The sequence below is a fragment of the Schistocerca gregaria genome, chromosome 5, assembly GCF_023897955.1.
Source record: "Schistocerca gregaria isolate iqSchGreg1 chromosome 5, iqSchGreg1.2, whole genome shotgun sequence".
Classification (NCBI taxonomy): Eukaryota; Metazoa; Arthropoda; class Insecta; order Orthoptera; family Acrididae; genus Schistocerca; species Schistocerca gregaria.
Genome location: NC_064924.1, coordinates 331,173,806 through 331,193,638, shown reverse-complemented (window position 1 = coordinate 331,193,638; position 19,833 = coordinate 331,173,806). Strand labels below are relative to the sequence as shown.

The 19,833-nt window shown below is 42.2% G+C and overlaps 1 protein-coding gene across 2 annotated transcripts; it reads right to left on the bottom strand.

Annotated features, from left to right (window-relative positions):
* Window positions 1-1,023: 1,023 nt before the first annotated feature.
* On the bottom strand, window positions 1,024-13,800 carry LOC126272191 (uncharacterized). Of its 2 annotated transcripts, none has more exons than XM_049974869.1 (4): window positions 13,597-13,790; window positions 6,427-6,573; window positions 6,187-6,306; window positions 1,024-3,544 (listed from the first exon to the last, which is right to left on the bottom strand). In XM_049974869.1, the coding sequence occupies exons 1-4, from the start codon at window positions 13,693-13,695 to the stop codon at window positions 3,482-3,484; spliced, it is 429 nt and encodes a 142-aa protein (XP_049830826.1). In that variant the 5' UTR covers window positions 13,696-13,790; the 3' UTR covers window positions 1,024-3,481. The 2 variants fall into 2 exon arrangements, 1 of the variants encoding a protein (XP_049830826.1); XR_007549189.1 differs by lacking the exon at window positions 1,024-3,544 and adding an exon at window positions 6,662-6,815 and having other exon boundaries at window positions 4,893-6,306; window positions 13,597-13,800.
* Window positions 13,801-19,833: the final 6,033 nt, after the last annotated feature.

The window sequence follows — 19,833 nt, the reverse complement described above, 5'->3', positions numbered from 1 at the left end:
AATATACCTTAGGTTAAAGGTAAGTTAAACAATCCCCATTCTTCCTGCTACAATAAAAATATTCAGAAAGAATATGTACAATCTGAATGCCTTGACACAGTGTATATTTTTTGGAAAGTGGTCCATACATGAAGGTAGTTACCAGTCCTTTGCGCATTTAATAAAGTTTTTCTGCTCTGTTCATGTAACACTAAGGTTTTTGGTTAGTCTATCTCTACAATAGGATGCAGCTGGCTGAAATATCCAGAAAGGATATGGAAAGAACTTAATCCAATGAAAGTGACTGCTTAGGGCAACCTTTATACTTTTGGGGAACCCCGCCTCCTTTTCACGAGTTTGTAAATGACTTTTTTCTTAATCTTCCTTAATGTGGCACAAATCAACTCTTCCATCATAACAGTTACCAGCAACAACAGAGTGAAACTGAAATAAGGTTGTGATATGTAAGGAATATCAGTCACACATGTTACCTATGTGCATTGATAGTGTTTGTAACAAGCCTCTTTAAGAAATTTAATAAATCTAAAAGGAAAACTTAGCAGCAGAGTGCAAAATCACATGAAATTCAAGGCAAAGGTTTCTTGGTTCATGTGAAACATACCTTGAATATACTTTGCTCCTGCTGAACTAAACCAGTTAAAGGGTTCAAAGTTGTACTGAAGTACCACCATTATGTAGCACTACTACTGAATGCAGCCTGTTGTCAGCTTTGGTGAACAATAGTCAGTAAAAAACCTTACTAATTTATATGAAGCTGGTATCTGTACAGATACCATTGGCAATCTTGCAGCTCTCGAAGAATGAAATTATAATGAAATCCAGACCTTTAGCCGCTTACAGGTGTTGATAATTAGGTATATTCTGCACACAATTTATGATCTGTTGTTGCCACATTTCCCATGAAATGATATCTTACACACACACACACACACACACACACACACACACACACACACACACACACACACACACCCCTAACACAGGTCACCAAGCTACAGGATTATTATACAGAAACAAAAAATATAAATATCAATCTATTTTATTGGGCATTTACATATGATTACATCTTACTACAATCAACGTTAAAAATATTACATGAACATAAATCCATCTGCCACACAGCAAAAAATGAGTTTAAATGGATAATTCAAAGTTTAACTTGACACAGAATAGCCTTAAAAAATTGAAATTGTATCAAGTGTCATCACTGAAGAACTAAACATTTTAAAGTGTTGACACATGAACTGCAATCCAACATAATGGGTTACAAATACTCAGTTTAAGAATATAAAACATTTCTCCAACCACAGTTTTACTTCACTTGGCTCATACTGGAAGGAAATTGTAGGTTTACCACCTAACAGTGGATCAATACTGTGGCTATGGCAATCTCTTCCACAATCACCAACTGAGGAACTGTTTACAGTTTGTACAGAAAATTTGAAAACTGTTTTTTATATCAATCAGGACACTCATTTCTAAAGCGATCATATGATTTATTACAAACATGGTATAGGTGCCAATGGAGGAGTGAAACCATCACCTTTTTTCTATCAGAGCTGTTAGCAAAGAGATCTTTTGAAGTAGTACAGGAATAGTTGTTATATGCAACATACAAAAACAACAACACATGATATGCCTTTATTTTTTTATAGCTGTAAAGAGTAATGTGGGTTATTTGGTTTTCTTTTTCATTCAAGTTGAAAATGCGAGATCCATTCATGAAGCACTAGCCATTTTCAAGGACTGGAATCCCATCTATTGGTTTACTGATTTCTTATAGTCTGAGATAAACACAACTGATCAAGAATTTCCTCAGACAAAAGTTTACTTGTGCCTTTTCAGTCTGAAACAGGTTTGAGGAAGATGGCTGAATATATACCAAATGACATGAAGAGATTTCTGAGCATGTGGCAAGAAATTTCAGAATCACCAACAGAGAAACACTTATGCATGTTTAACAGCAGTGGCTATTGGTACATGAAAAGAGAGTGGAAGCTTATGAGGACAAGGGCAATTTTGATACCATTGATATTAAAAGTGGAGTTGAAGCCATGAACAAGATTGTAAACTCTTTTTTTTCTTCCTAAAATGCAATACAGATGGGACCTTGAATGGGGCTACTACGGATATAAGAAATCAATTTCTTCCAAGCTTATCTAGAAAATACTGTCTGCACAATTCTGCCCAAGTTTGTGAAACATGTCATGCAGCGATATGCACCAGGGAAAGTTGAGTTAACTGCAACATTAGTGAATGTGAAGTTGGACAATGTTTTGTATGGAGAGTACAATGTTCAAAGACTGTAATTATGTTTTAAGCTTTGCTCTACCAAACTGCACATGTGAAGATTTTGAGATATATAAATACCCATGCAAGCATTTCTGTGCAATCTTTATTTCCTATCCAGAGTGAGGTTTTGATAAAATACCAGAAAGCTGCAGGAATAGCCCACTAATCTGTTTTCACAAGATGTACAGGTTTGGTTCCAGAAGTGTGTCTGCAGTAATTTCACATGAAGACAGTAGCAATGAGGACACAGTTGAGGAAACACATAGAGCATCACACTGATACCTTAACCATTTCTCTGCAGCAATTTGAAGTGAAGGTGTTGTTCAAACAGGTTTATAATCTCACATACAACTGTATCAACAGTGAGACATTATGAAAAGTACTTTAATCACTCAGCAACTGTGTGCCAGATTTGCAGTTAGCAAACCCTGAAATTTGTGGTCTCCCCACAGCTGTGCCATCAAATTCCCAACAATAATATTAAGTAAGATGCCATTACTTTTACAGGGCCTGGCATAAAGACCCCTCTCATTGTAATGTTCATATATTTGTGCCTTAATGGATAATTAACTGCTAAGGAATAGATCACATGGAGGTCATAGCATTCCATTTGAAAGATCAAACAATAAGAGCTATCTAAAAAATACAAATAATGGAGATCTTTATGACAAGTTCTGTAAGCAAACTTTGTCACACATTTGAATTTTTAAGTAGCAGTAGTGAAAAATATTTCTCTGTGGGAAGTTAATAAGGTAGTTGTTTTGACTGATTTGTATTTCCTTTAACCAAGCAACAATGTCTACTTCTCATTATAAGAAATTCTTGGATTGTTGAGAAACTGTTCAAAAATTACAATCAAGTTGCAAACATTTATGTGCCACAACAAATGGCAGTTTGATACACACGTGAAACACTATATGGATTGTTTTCCTTCAGGAATACTATCAATCTTCCAAGATATCCTTGGAATATAACAGTCTTCATGCACTCTGGTGTGAATTTTCCCATGGACTGAAGGCCAGAAATCCATAATAGCTGAACCTAACAAATAAATCAACAACAAGTAATTGAGTTATGCAACATGATACACATGTTTTCAAGGCACAATTCCAAAATTTAATACTCACTTCTTTTGGTGCCCGATGACTGCTCACCAGCTGCAATGTCCAGAACTACTTTATAACTGAATTTAATAAACATTACTGGTATTCCAGTAACAGTAATTGCTTCTGCTGTGGTATCTGCAGTAACTCTGCAAAGTTATTAAGAACATTAGAAGCAAGGTGGTAGATATCCAATATGTAGGTAACTGATACACATTAAGCTTCCAAAGTAAATAAAAAAACTCAGTACTTACTTCATTTGGCCCCAATGACATTGCTGACCAGATACCATATCAAGGAAACACTATACACTTCTGTCAAAGTGATATTGGGCAATCTCACATGTTCATTAACAGGGCACTATCTATATCTCTGTATCGCGTGAATCACTAGACATGTATTGAAGCAAGTGAGAGCAAGTGCATTCTTACTTGGAAAAAGAAATGCAAAATCTTTCCTACATCAGTCATACGACATCTCAATGCCACTAAGATATATCTTATTTATTTTTTGCACCGTTTCAACTCTCAACATTGTCCCATATTTGAATTAACTTAATTTAAAGTTAAAATCTTTTATTTCATATTGTAAAAAGTTCGCAAGTTCTACACTACCACCTAGTTTAATTCCTCAGAAAAATCTTTTCTCTGATGAACAATGAAAAATCCAGGATGGAATGTAACAATATTATGAAAAGGATAGTTGTTGCTGCTCACCAAATAGTGAAGATGCTGAGTCACACAAAGGCACAACAAAAAGACTATCGGACTTATCTTTCGGACAACAAGGGCCTTTTCAAAAGCACACGCGCACACTCACTCATTCACAAACGTAGCAACTATCCTTTTTATAATATTTTATCTATTGCTACTTCGAAATTCAAATGTGCAACAAAGTTTAAAATCAGAGACCAACATACAAACCTCATAGCATTCCATCTCGAGGATCAGAAATGACGGAGATTATTTGTATTTTACATAGACAAAGAGCTATCTAAAATTCAAATAAACAGTCATTTCTTACCCTTCAAATGGAAAGTTATAATGTGTTTAAGACAGATCTTGTAAGGCTTTTGGCATTGTTCTTCGCTATTGTTTGGAAGTTGATGGCACTGCTAATGGGAGACCACCAACTTCAGGATTTGCTAATTGCAAATCTTGCGCACAGTTGCTCAGTGATTCAAGTACTTTCTGTAATGTTTCACTGTTGCTGCAGTTGTATGTGAGATTATAAATCTGTTTACACAGCTCCCTTGCTGCAAAGGAATATTCTGGGTTTGAACAAGACCATCTGTATTTGCTGCCTCGACAGCCTCCTCAACAGCTTCATCACTACTACTGCCTTCATATGAAATTACTAAAGAGCCCCTTCTAAAGCCCACCCCATAAATTTCATCAAGACATATTAATGGACTAGTCTTATAACTTTCTGGCATTTTATCAAAACCCCACTCTGGGTAAAAAATAAAGATTGCACAGAAATGCTTGCATGGGTATTTATATATCCGAAAATCTTCACATGTGCAATCTGGTATATCAAAGTTTACAACATAATTACAGTTCTTGGACTTTGCACTCTCCACACAAAATGAACCATCCGATCTCTTACTCACTGATCTTGCAGTTAACTCAACTTTTGCTGATGCATATCGCTGCATGACATGTTTCACAAACTTGTTTATTTTTTTATGCAAAAACAGTGGAACATCTTTGTTATAAGCTTTGATGGCAGAATTCTGCAGACAGTATTTTCTAATTAGGCTTGGAAGAAACTGGTTTATTATAACCTTAGTAACCACAGTTAAAGCCCTGCCTGAATTGTGTTTAAGGAAAAAATGTTTTACAACCTTGTTCATGGCTTCAACTCCATTTGTAGTGTCAATGGTTGCAAATCTGCCCTTGTCCTCATACGCTTTCACCCATCTTTCACATAACGTTAGCCATTGCTGTTTAAAGTATGGCCATGCACGCTCGTTTCTCCGAGAAACCTCATGCGTTCGCAACTCTTCTACATGATCTCTAAATTCTATCTCTGTTGGTGGTTCTGAAGTTTCTTACCACATATCCAGAAATGTCTTCATGTCATTTGGTACACGTAGATTATCCTTTTTTTTCAACCATCTTCCCCATGCCTGTTTTCGATGGAAAAGGCACAAGTAAACTTTTGTCTGAGGGAATGCTTGCTCAGTTGCCTTTATCTCCGACTCCGAGAAATCGGTAACCCAATAGAGGGGATTCCAATCCTTGTTCCAGTCCTTGAAAATGTCTAGTGCTTCATGAATGGATCTTGCATTTTCAATCTGAATTAAGAAAAAACCGACAACCAAATAGCCCACATTACTCTTCACAGCTATAAAAAATAAAGGAATATTATATGATGTTGTTTTGTATGTTTCATCTAACAAACAACTACCCCCATACTTCTTCAAAAGATCTCTCTGCCAACTGCTCTGATAGCAAAAAAGTAAAGGTTTCACTTCACCATTGGCTCCCGTGCAATGTCTATAATAAATCATGTGATTGCTCGAGTCTTTGTGCCACACATCAACCTGATTCTGCAGTCTAGTCTCGTCAAACAATACTTTATTTATACCATAAAGGGTCCAATAAATGTGACTGTAAATTGTTTTCTCTGTGTGGTAAAAGGTAGTATTCATTTGACCTGGTATGTGTGTCCCAGTAAAATTGATTTCAACAAATCTATCTAGAGCCAACTTAATGACTGAGAGATGCCATTCCACTGAGTACTAAGTTTTTGATTTCCTTTACAAGTGAAGGATGTATGTACCCACTTGCTTCAACACTTTCAGTAGCATGTGTGTGTGCACTTGCGGGGAAGCAGTCAAATAAAAACGTAGGTAGCTCTTAGGTGGGCATGGCAATGCCAAATCTTTCTGTAGACTTGCAAGAACCTGTAAGACAAAAATGCATCAATTATTTAATTAAGAGCATTAAAAACAATAGATTTTAAAGTATACTGTCAACTGATCATGTAAAATTTTCTCCAAGCAGAACCCAAACTGGATACTTACTTTTGCCTTTGTATCCCTGTGTTCAGTTGCTGAGTGCATACAGTAATCAGGATACACCCTTATACACTTCATATTTAAAGTCACTGGGCAGTTGGATTTTCTAGTATCCATGATCCTCAATCTCTTACGAGGAGTCACACGGTCTCCCTAAAGAGGGTAAATAACTACTATAAAATTTATTTAATTAACTTTCCCTGTAACGAACTTGTTTTATGGAAACACAGCATGATATTACCAAGTGCTCAGGTACACTAGATTCTATACTTTTATAGTATTTTGGCCCCAAAACACAGTGCCTTGACCACATACACTCTCCACTGCAAATGCACAACCAAAAAAGGAGATAGGGACATGTCCCTGTATTTGCTTGAAGAAATGCTTTGTTTTACCTGGAACAGTTAATATATTTCTCACAGACAAAAACACAAACATTGTTATTGATATATAATTCACATATGTTATTGTTAATTAACTAAATACAACGCGAGAAAACATTTCATTCATTTGACAGGTATTGTCAAAGTTCTGAACTGATGGAAACAGATTGTCTATCTACTTTACATAGTACTGGAGCAAAATTTTACGGGATGTCACACCTATTGTATCTAGCAAAGAAATGGAACTGTCTGCCATGTGCAATAAGGATACTGTACTGATTTCGGGCAACTGAAGTGCTTTATTGTGGTTCCAATAAATGTGGAATTAATATTCTTTGTAAACAAAGATGTTAAGAACACTTATGTAGAAAAATGTAATTACTATGAATGTGGAATTACAAAAAATAAACAGGAAGACAATAAAGCTAAACATGCCCGTCAATAGGTTCAGTGAGCTGACTACTGTTTTACATATCTACACCACAATTATCGAAAACCATTTCAACATGAACACAGCAGTATAGCTTCATTAAAATTATTTGTTAGTTGGCATCTGTCACTTGTTGCTAAAGTGTTAGCACACCGGCTGCTGCTGTATTATAGGCAACAGAGCACGTCACTCAGCAAGTGCTGTTCAATTTAATTTTCATGTTAAAAAAAGTAGGTTTTGCTCAGTAGAGGCAGAGCACAGGTTGGGATTACGAAAGGATGTGAAACGTATACATGTGCAGTGTTGGAAGTGGCCATTATGAAAGAACATGAATATGACATACTCTGCTGACAACTGGTTTTGGAGTGACCAATGGCGTAACTGTGGCAGATACGGCATTTTATAGCCCAGAATTTAAACTCATTTGATAACCTAAACATAACATGATGTGCAATATATCCTAGAAAATGGCTGTCAGCATGCTACAGAAGAACTGTTAATCGTACTTTGTTCACAACAATTAATACATTTAGGGATTAGTGATCACAAGGTCATTGTAGCTAGGCTCAATACCATTTCTTCCAAATCCATCCGAAACAAACGCAAAATAATTTTATTTAAAAAAGCGGATAAAGTGCCACTAGAAGCCTTCCTAAAAGACAATTTCCATTCCTTCCGAACTGACTATGCGAATGTAGGCGAGATGTGGCTCAAATTCAAAGATATAGTAGCAACAGCATTTGAGATATTCATACCTCATAAATTGGTAAGAGATGGAACGGATCCCCCGTGGTACACAAAAAAGGTCCGAACGCTGTTGCAGAGGCAACGGAAAAAGCATGCGAAGTTCAGAAGAACGCGAAATCCCGAAGATGGGCTAAAATTTACAGACGCGCGAAATTTCGCACGTACTTCGATGCGAGATGCCTTTAATAGTTTCCACAACGAAACATTGTCTCGAAATTTGGTAGAAAATCCGAAGAAATTCTGGTCGTATGTAAAGTACACAAGCGGCAAGACGCAGTCAATACCTTCGCTGCGCAGTGCCGATGGTACTGTTATCGATGACTGTGCCGCTAAAGCGGAGTTATTGAACGCAGTTTTCCGAAATTCCTTCACCAGGGAAGACGAATGGAATATTCCAAAATTTGAAACACTAACATCTGCTAGCATGAGTTTCTTCGAAGTAGATACCTTATGGGTTGCGAAGCAACTCAAATCGCTTGACACGGGCAAGTCTTCAGGTCCAGATTGTATACCGATTAGGTTCCTTTCAGATTACGCTGATACTATAGCTCCCTACTTAGCACTCATATACAACCGCTCGCTCACCGATAGATCTGTACCTACAGATTGGAAAATTGCGCAGGTCGCACCAGTGTTCAAGAAGGGTAGTAGGAGTAATCCATTTAACTACAGACCTATATCATTGACGTCGGTTTGCAGTAGGGTTTTGGAGCATATACTGTATTCAAACATTATGAATCACCTCGAAGGGAACGATCTATTGACACGTAATCAGCATGGCTTCAGAAAACATCGCTCTTGTGCAACGCAGCTAGCTCTTTATTCGCACGAAGTAATGGCCGCTATCGACAGGGGATCTCAAGTTGATTCCGTATTTCTAGATTTCCGGAAAGCTTTTGACACTGTTCCTCACAAGCGACTTCTAATCAAGCTGCGGAGCTATGGGGTATCGTCTCAGTTGTGCGACTGGATTCGTGATTTCCTGTCAGGAAGGTCGCAGTTCGTAGTAATAGACGGCAAATCATCGAGTAAAACTGAAGTGATATCAGGTGTTCCCCAGGGAAGCGTCCTGGGAGCTGTACTGTTCCTGATCTATATAAATGACCTGGGTGACAATCTGAGCAGTTCTCTTAGACTGTTCGCAGATGATGCTGTAATTTACCGTCTAGTAAGGTCATCCGAAGACCAGTATCAGCTGCAAAGCTATTTAGAAAAGATTGCTGTATGGTGTGTCAGGTGGCAGTTGACGCTAAATAACGAAAAGTGTGAGATGATCCACATGAGTTCCAAAAGAAATCCGCTGGAATTCGATTACTCGATAAATAGTACAATTCTCAAGGCTGTCAATTCAACTAAGTACCTGGGTGTTAAAATTACGAACAACTTCAGTTGGAAGGACCACATAGATAATATTGTCGGGAAGGCGAGCCAAAGGTTGCGTTTCATTGGCAGGACACTTAGAAGATGCAACAAGTCCACTAAAGAGACAGCGTACACTACACTCGTTCTTACTGTTAGAATATTGCTGCGCGGTGTGGGATCCTTACCAGGTGGGATTGACGGAGGACATCGAAAGGGTGCAAAAAAGGGCAGCTCGTTTTGTATTATCGCGTTATAGGGGAGAGAGTGTGGCAGATATGATACTCGAGTTGGGATGGAAGTCATTACAGCATAGACGTTTTTCATCGCGGCGAGACCTTTTTACAAAATTTCAGTCACCAACTTTCTCTTCCGAATGCAAAAATATTTTGTTGAGCACAACCTACATAGGTAGGAATGATCATCAAAATAAAATAAGAGAAATCAGAGCTCGAACAGAAAGGTTTAGGTGTTCGTTTTTCCCGCTCGCTGTTCGGGAGTGGAATAGTAGAGAGATAGTATGATTGTGGTTCGATGAACCCTCTGCCAAGCACTTAAATGTGAATTGCAGAGTAGTCATGTAGATGTAGATGTAATGCCGTGTGACCAGGGGCAGTCGCAGCATAGCCTCACACCTAATGCTGTAGCCTGCCCTGGCTTGATGGTGAAACATCCAACACTAAGCACGTGGCAGGAAATTAGCTGGAGCTATTCTCTATAAGCAAACTCAAGACAAAAAGAAATGTATGTCAGTGCTAAAAGCAAACTAATTTCTTCCTTTCATTAATTATGGCACCTGAAACTGTCCTCACACAAGCTGCATGGACTGCCAAATTACCAACTGATGAGCAGTCATGGTTTGCATTCAGTTACAGGTTATAGGTGACAAGCTGATTTCAAATGAAATAATGATATGAAGAAGAAGTATCAGGAATTAAAAAGTAAATACAATGTCGAAAATGACACAGCAGAGTGTTAGAAATAAAACTGCATCCAAACCCATTAACTGAATAAAAATAATGAAGTAATTTTGATAATATTTTGCTCTAAAAAATATCAAAGAATCTGTCAAGACTCAAATCCACTACTTTATATGGATCAGGAATGTTTCTTATACATTACACTATGCCATCACTCTACATTATACTCATGTAAGATTATTTGGTCCCAGTGATCATGTGCTGCCTTCAACCACAGCAGCCTTTCACATCATATTACGATGGTAAAGCTGTCTCTTGCACCATAAAGATATTTTAAGGATACGTAGTTATGCCTACTGTCTTAAAATGTTGTTTAAGGCCAATCTGGTTGAAGGCAGCAAATGATTGCATGGCGTTCAAACAAATCAAGAAAGAACGTCAGACAAGAAAATGTAAGTAGATTGATCATCTGTTGTGGCAGTCAGGAAATGGCGAACAGAGATAGTTTGGACCTGACGCATTCAGCACTCTGATTGGAGGAAACCAGCTCTGACAGGGATTGTCAACCAACAAATATTTTTAATCAGCCTATTATCAAATGCAAGTGGGTAAAAATTACTGAGTGTATGGCTGTGAAAATGGATAAATGACTAACAAGTCAACAACACAGAGGAAAATAATACAATTCTGCCTTGCATATCACAACTATTAACAATAAAAAGAGTCAATTCCATCAATTGTTAGTGCAGCTTAGAAAGAAATGTCCATTTAAAGTATATATACTACCCCTAATTGTGTTTCCACCTGAGAATAAAGTGACCATTAGCATAAACTGGGGTAACTACACTGGGAAAAATGAATGAAGAGGGAAATTTTAGGCTTTACAAAATTCAGTTATTTAATGTACACAGCCTTTCATCACATCTGATGTTTTTGACAGCTAAAGTAAGTAAGTGTTATGTTATTAACCATGGATGAGTTGTTTGCTCTTTTGCTTTTATTCCATTGTTATTCACTGACCACAAATTACGTTAATGCTGACTTCAGTTAAAATTGTGATCGTAAAATGGTCTTTCAGTTGTGATTATGATGATGAGAAATATTTTCCAAGTGCACATGATGTTGAATGACCTAGTTTTGGGTTTAACTGATAGTGCTTCAATTAACCTCATTACAAGCACGCCTTGCCTTATGTCAACAAAAGCTTTATTAAGCATAACAATTATGCATACAGGCTTTATATACTAAGAATAAGACAATCACCTATCAAAACTACCCAGTACAACTGATGAAAGTTGAAACTGGTTAATACATCCATGAAAAAGTTTTTGTAAAACATACAAAAAGATTTCTCTCCTACAATTGAAAAATATCAGTTTTCGGCTGTCAAACTCTTAACAAAAGTGGAAGAAAGACCTCTGACTACATTACTTCAATACAACATCCATTAAGCTTAATCACAAAATCTGCAAGCATCTTGGCACATTAATTTGCAAAGGGATTGAAATTTGTAACAAAGACCTGGGAAAGAGCATGATACGACAGAATTCGTGAAACTTCCTTTACGTACATAAGCCACTTCCCTCAAGGACCACAACTTATGATTCTGCATAATCATCATATGAAAAAAACAGCATAATTTTGCATACTCTGCCACATCATACAAGCCATAAGCTATGACTTCTTGTCTTGAAGTCTTACTTAAGTTATTGTATGATACAGGAAATTATCTAATGACAAATAGAGCAAAATCAATCACGATCTGGGCTCGTTAGCCAGAATTCCTCCTTATCACCAACAGAAATAATACAGCACTTTTAAGGCTTATTTGACTGATACACTCCAGACTTAAAAGTGATTTGCCAGCTATTTCTACTATTGGTATTCCTGACAAGGTTATAGATGCAGACCTCAACATTTCTCCTCCTCGAGAAGTCAACACTTTCCAGTAGAAGGACTGAGATAATATCTCCAGAAGACATTTTGCCTCATCCCACGTACTATGTTGTGAGAGGAAAAGCTAAGAAAAATAAATAAATGACTTAATAAGTCACTCCCATCAACATCATCTCCAGTAACAGCCAGATCAATAGAAGAAATTAAAATAAAATCTAACAGGGCAATAAGAAAAGAGTGTAGATGTGAAAGAACACCTGTAAGAGAAGTTTAACTCTGAGGGCTTCAAAGTGTCAAGGTTCTATACCCTATGAGGACCCACATTCACCAACGAGCATGTCTAAAGACTAAAACAGCTTACATTATCATCAAAATTCAGAGTGGTGCTGAGACAATTTTAGATCCTGACAGACTTTGTCTACCAATATAATCCAGCAATCCCAATAGAGTTACAACATTATCCACACACACTTAAACAGCCACCTAAGCACTGGTAATAATTGACACATTGTAACATGTATTAATTAAGTGGACAGTTATTACTGAGCAACGGTATCCTGAACAAAAAGCTCTCACTCAGCAGCCATCAACAATACACCTTTGCTCAGAATTCAGCGGGGACGCCAAACGTGGTCATGTTGCAACATTTGCATTCATTACAGTGCTATTGATGAAAAAAGGTGTTTCATATTTGATGTCACTGACCTTGCTGAAACTTTGGTGAGAAACTACGGATCTTACAGTCATTCGAATTACAGAGTTCCATATCCCTGCATAGACAGTTTCCTAGCTAATCTCAGAATTCAGCTCAGTGCCAGCACAAAGAAAACAGCAGTAATGGATTTGTGCAATTATGCACTGGAGATGATACTGCAATTAGAAAGAACTACGTAAAATTCCTAGGAAAATGCAGGATACATTTGTGTGGAATACAGAGCCCACGCTCTGGCAATGACATTAGCTGCAAATATAATGCTTTTTATTTTCCTTTTGCATGACTGTTCCCAGGCCCTGAGTCCCATTTTCATGTGTGTGTCTGCTAAATTATGCCATTTACTCGAGACGACGTTTGCGCGTGAGCTGCTGCAATGTTCAGTTTCACTTACTTTAATACATAGATGAACTCACAAACGGCAAATTTTGAAACAAAGTTGCCATTAACTTCCTTAACAGCGATCATTAATTACAATATTCCACATGTATATGTTACAGTAAAAGTAATGTAACAACGCAGCACCTCACAACGAAAACAAAGAAAAAACTGCATAATACATAAAAAAACTCACTTAAAAATTGGAATCAGATCGCGGAAAGCGACACAGAAAATTTATTAAGATGAAATCTTCACTGGCAGCAGAAAGAAAATTATTTTCCAAGAGTTCCTAATGTCCCTAAAGGCGCATATTTTTGCCAGCCAATTCTAACATAAAATTATTATTACCTCCTCCAAAGAATTACAATAGCCTGAAATCACGCCATCCTCCAAAACTCTGAAATCTTTCAGAGCGTCACGAAAGATGTTTTCATACACCTGAGACATTTTGCTCAATGGCGAAAACAAACAACCACTCAAGATACACGGTCAGTATGACAGTGAACAACAAAGCAGACGCTTTTGCCGCTAACTCGATTCGACCACAGATCTCGATCAGTCGACAAGTGTGCAGCGCGTTTGCGTGTACGTCATTTTGACGTCACTTCCGAGTGGTTTTGGACCACAGTGATGTGTCTGTTAGGCTTCCCCTGCGCTGGCAAGCAGCTTGCTCAAACAAACTGTATGTAAATATATATTAAGTGTGTAAAAAGGTTCAAAACTGTAACAACTGTATTTAGTATATAAGTTTAGACAGTAGGTGTTGACAAAAATTATCCCCTATGAATGCACGTGGCCTTTCCTATGAAAATATGTATATATTGACATTTAGGCATATCTATTATACAGGGTGATTCAAAAAGAATACCACAACTTTAGGAATTTAAAACTCTGCAACGACAAAAGGCAGAGCTAAGCACTGTATGTCGGCGAATTAAGGAAGCTATAGTTTCATTTAGTTGTACATTTGTTCGCTTGAGGCGCTGTTGACAAGGCGTCAGCGTCAATTGATGATAAGATGGCGACCGCTCAACAGAAAGCTTTTTGTGTTATTGAGTATGGCAGAAGTGAATCGACGACAGTTGTACAGCGTGCATTTCGAACGAAGTATGGTGTTAAACCTCCTGATAGGTGGTGTATTAAACGTTGGTATAAACAGTTTACAGAGAATAGGTGTTTGTGCAAAGGGAAAAGTTCTGGACGGCTGAGAACGAGTGATGAAAATGTAGCATCCAGCAAGCATTTGTTCGCAGCCCAGGAAAATCGACTCGCAGAGCTAGCAGAGAGCTGCAAATTCCACAATCAACTGTATGGAGAGTCCTACGAAAAAAGGTTAGTTATGAAACCTTATCGCCCCCGTGCGGGTTCGGGGGTTAGAATAGGCCCGCGGTATTCCTGCCTGTCGTAAGAGGCGACTAAAAGGAGTCTCAAACTTTTCGGCCTTATATGATGGTCCCCTGTTGGGTTTGACCTCCATCTCTCAAAATTTTCCGAAGAGCGAGCCGATAGGGGAAGGGCGCCTTACTTGGTGCATTGTGTCCATCTTGCGATCAGACCTTTCGCCAGCTTATACACAGTTGAACTGCAGTCCTGTCTGCTCTCCATCTCTTGGGTATGACTCTTTTTCTGCATGCAGATAACACCTTGCACTGTGCAGTGCCTCTTTCTGCACCGACGGCGACCATGGACCACATGTTACCTAACATCCAGCACGGTAGCCAGTCCGTTGTGGTGGGGCCGCCATGTACCCTGTTGGTTGTAGCCCCCTCACAACACAGGGATCGCTCTACTGATGCCTGCGCCGTTAACTCCCCACGTATGCCAAGGAGTAGATGCCTATCCTCCTGGGGTATCGGGATTCCCGGCAACGGCCATCCTGCAAGGTGGCTCTTGCTGTGGCTGGGTGGCACCCGTGGGGAGGGCCCTTGGTCGGAGTAGGTGGCATCAGGGCAGATGACCCGCAATCAAGCGTGGTACATCGTCTCTCGCTGGTGGCCAGCTGCCAGCAGTCTCTAAGCATTCTCGGGCTCAGTTTAACGCTCAGAAGTACGATCCGAAAACGTTCTCCTCCCTGGCCACACAGTGGGAGGAACGTAAGTCTCAGGATGGCAGTAGCAGTTATTCGCCCCGCTTCTTAGTTTGTACGAGGGTTGATGGGGAGTCTTTTCTCTCCACAAAGCCTCAGTTCTTCGTCGAGCATTTAGAGGACAAGTTTGGGGAGGTGGAGGGCTTGTCAAAAATGCGCTCTGGGTCAGTCCTGATACAAACGACATCCTCTGCCCAGTCACGCCGGTTACTCGGTTGTGACAGGTTGGGGGATGTTGCCGTTACGATCACACCCCATAAGAGTTTAAATATGGTCCAGGGAGTTATTTACCATAGGGATCTTCTTTTGCAGTCTGATGAAGAGCTGCGCGCCAATTTAGAGCGCCGAGGTGTACATTTCGTGCGGTGCGTTCATCTGGGTCCGAAGGAAAATCAGATTGTTACCGGTGCCTTCATCTTGGCCTTCAAAGGGGATACATTACCGGAAAAAGTCAAGGTGATGGTCTACCGATGTGACGTTAAGCCCTATATCCCTCCCCCGATGCGGTGCTTTAAGTGCGGCCATATGTCTTCTCGCTGCACTTCCAGCCTCACATGTCGAGATTACGGACGCCCATCACATCCCAATACTCCATGTGCCCCGCCTCCCATCTGTGTCAACTGCGGGGAGCACCATTCACCTTGCTCGTCAGACTGCCGAATTTTCCAGAAAGAGCGTAAAATCATGGAATACAAGACCCTGGACCGACTAACCTATACTGAGGCCAAGAGGAAGTACGACCGACTCCATCCTGCGAGAATGACATCTTCCTACGCTGTTGCTACAACACCTGTGCTAGCCCCGTCTGTTTCTCCAATTGTGGCCGGATCAACGAGTAGTAAAACTCCTCCTGCCCCCTCGCCAGTGGGGGACTCTACCCACCGGGTTGCTCCTGCGCCACCTACCTCAGGAGCAACCCCATCCCACCCATCGGGGACGTCCGTCCCCACTTCTAAGCCGGAGAAGTGTCCAACTTCTTCGGCTTCTCACGCTCGCAAGGGGTCCCTTGGGTCCCTCCCTTCCCAGGTTTCCGCCAGCGAGAAGCCTGACGACCAACAATGGCGTAAGTGCCCGCAATCGGCTGGTCGTAGGGCTTCACTATCCTCCTCCATCCCGTAGACTGAATCGGTGAAGCCCTCCCAGCCGGTGCGACCCAAGGAACGGCGTGAGAAACCCAAGAAGAGCTCTCAGCCCAAGGAACTCGAGGTGGCAGCCATCCCACCGCAACCTTCCAGCTCTGCATCTGAGGATGCGGTGGAGATTCTGGCGTTCGCTGAGGACCTCGATCTCGCCGGTCCATCAGACGACATGGAAAGCACTATCACAGGTGCTAAATCGGAGACAGCAGGTGACCCAGCGGCGTAATCTCCCTTCCCAGTCCCGTCACGCCTTTCTCAGCCATGGACAACACCATTCTCCAGTGGAAGTGCAGCGGTTTCTACCACCATCTAGCTGAGCTCTGCCAACTTATCAGCCTTCACCCTTTCCTCTGCATTGCTCTGCAGGAAACTTGGTTTCCGTCAATGCGACCCCCCGCCCTCCGTGGCTATCGGGGTTATTATACGAACCGGGCAGCTTATGAAAGGGTGTCTGGTGGCGTCTGCATCTATGTCCTGAACTCTCTTCACAGCGAGTCTGTACCTCTCCACACACCTTTAGAGGCTGTCGCTGTTCGGGTGTGGACGCCACAGGCTGTTACCGTCTGCGAGTCTTTACCTTCCACCGGATGGTGATGTCACGCAGCATGTCCTGGCTGCTCTGATAGCTCAATTGCCTCCACCTTTCCTGTTACTGGGCGACTTTAACGCCCATACCATCTGTGGGGTGGGTCAGTGGCAACAGGTCGGGGCGCCATCGTTGAGCATTTATTGGCGCAGCTTGATCTCTCGATCTTAAATGATGGTGCCTTCCCACACTTCAGTGTGGCGCATGGCCACATACTCTGCCATTGACCTTTCCATCTGTAGCCCTAGCCTCTTACCGTCTGTACAATGGAGAGTGTATGACGACCTTTGTGGCAGTGACCACTTTCCGATCTTTCTGTCACTGCCACAGCGTCAGTCTTCTGGGCGCCCTAGCAGATGGGCTCTGAATAAGGCTGACTGGGACTTGTTCTCCTCAACTGCCGCTATTGAGCTTCTCTCTACCGATGCCATTGATGCAGTGGTTCAATCGGTCATCACCGGCATCGTTACTGCCGCCGAATCTGCTATTGCCCTTTCTCCTGGGTCCCTTCGGCGGCGGACTGTGCCTTGGTGGTCGCCTGAGATCGCTGAAGCGATTAAAGCTCGCAGGCGAGCGCTCCAGCGTCACAAGCGACATCCCTCAATCGACCACCTTATCGCCTTCAAACGGCTGCATGCGCGAGCCCGCTGCATTATCCGCCAACGCAAGCAGGAGTGCTGGGAGCGGTATGTGTCCACCATTGGCCTCCATGTCACTCCATCGCAGGTCTGGGCCAAGATTCGCCGCCTCTATGGCTATCGGACCCCTGTCAGTGTCCCTGCGCTCTCACTGAATGGAGCAGTTTGTACTGACTCCGACGTCATTGCAAACCGCTTGGCAGAGCACTTTGCTATGAATTCCGCTTCTGCCAACTACCCCTTGGGCTTCCACTCCATTAAAGAGCAGATAGAACGTCGGAGTCTTTCTTTTCGCACTCACCATCCTGAATTGTACAATGTTCCATTCAGTGAGTGGGAATTTCGAAGTGCCCTCGCCGCTTGTCCTGATACCTCTCCTGGGCCAGATAGCATCCACTCTCAGATGCTGAAACACCTTTTGGTGGACTGCCAGCGACGCCTCCTCGATCTTTACAACCGCATTTGGGTCGAGGGTGAGTTTTCGTCGCAATGGCGGAAAAGTCTTGTTGTTCCTATTCTGAAACCAGGGAAGAACCCTTTGGAGGTGGACAGCTACCATCCCATTAGCCTCACCAACGTTCTTCGCAAGATGCTTGAACAGATGTTGAGCCGGAGCTTGAATTGGGTACTGGAGTCTCGAGGCCTTCTGGCTCCGTCTCACGGTGTGTTCTGTAAAGGCCGCTCCGCCGCCGACAATCTGGTGAGCCTGCCTTTGCCATCTGTACTGCCTTTGCCCGCCGTCAGCATCTGGTTGCTGTCTTTTTCGACATGCGGAAGGCGTATGATATGACATGGCGTCATCACATCCTTTCTACGCTTCATGGATGGGGTCTTCGGGGCCCTCTGCCGATCTATATCCGCAATTTTCTGTCGTATCGTACCTTCCGCGTGCACGTCGCGGCCTCATATAGTTCCTCCCAAGTCCAGGAGAACGGTGTGCCACAGGGTTCTGTTCTCAGTGTGTGTCTGTTTTTAATAGCTATTAATGGGCTCGCTGCGGCCGTGGGAAATACTGTCTCCGCTTCCCTGTATGCTGACGACTTCTGCCTTTACTACAGCTCTATTGGCATTGCAGCTGCTGAACGTCAGCTACAGGGCGCAATCCGAAGTCGCAGTCTTGGGCTGTAACGCATGGTTTTCAGTTTTCCGCAGCCAAGACCTGCGTTATGCATTTCTGCCGGCGACGCACTGTTCACCCGGAGCCGCAGCTTTATCTTGACGGCGAGCTTCTTAAAGTGGTGGAGTCACATAGGTTTTTGGGGGTGGTTTTTGATGCCCGGTTGACTTGGCTGCCTCATATTCGGCATCTAAATGCTAATGCAATGCCTGAGCCACACCAGGTGGGGCACCAACCGATCTACTCTCCTACGGCTTTACCAGGCGTTAATCCAGCTCCGTCTGGACTACGGGAGTCTGGCTTATGGCTCAGCATCCCCATCTGCGTTGCGGGTGCTGGACCCAATCCTCCACAGCGGGATACGCCTTGCCACTGGTGCCTTCCGGACCAGCCCTGTGGACAGCATACTTGTGGTGGCAGGTGTCCCTCCACTGCGGTTACGATGCCAACAATTACTGGCTGCTTATGCTGCCCATGTTTTTAGCTTGCCCGGGTGTCCAAATCATCGTGTCCTCTTCCCGCAGTCAGTCGTTCATCTGCCAGAACGTCGGCCCTGGTTGGGTTGTCCGATCGCCGTACGTGTCAAGCAGCTTGTTTCCTAGCTTGGATGTTTCCCTGTTCTACCTCCTTACCGGGCCCCTCTGTGTACACCCCCGTGGTGTGTGCCTCGCCCTTGCCTTCGGCTCGACTTGGCACATGGCCCGAAGGACTCAGTCCCTCCGGAGGCCTTCCGACGCCGCTTTTATTCTATCCTGGCCACGTATCAGGGCTCTGGCGTTGTCTACACCGACGGTTCGATGGTTGCTGGTCTCGTCGGTTATGCACTAACTCTAGGGGACCATTCTGAACAACGTTCGTTGCCGGCTGGCTGCAGTGTTTACACTGCTGAGCTGGTCGCCATCTTTCGTGCCCTAGAGTATGTCCGCTCCTGCTCAGGTGAGTCCTTCGTTATCTGTAGCGATTCCCTGAGTGGTTTACGAGCTCTCGACCAGTGTTTCCCTCCTCCTCGTCTCCTGATG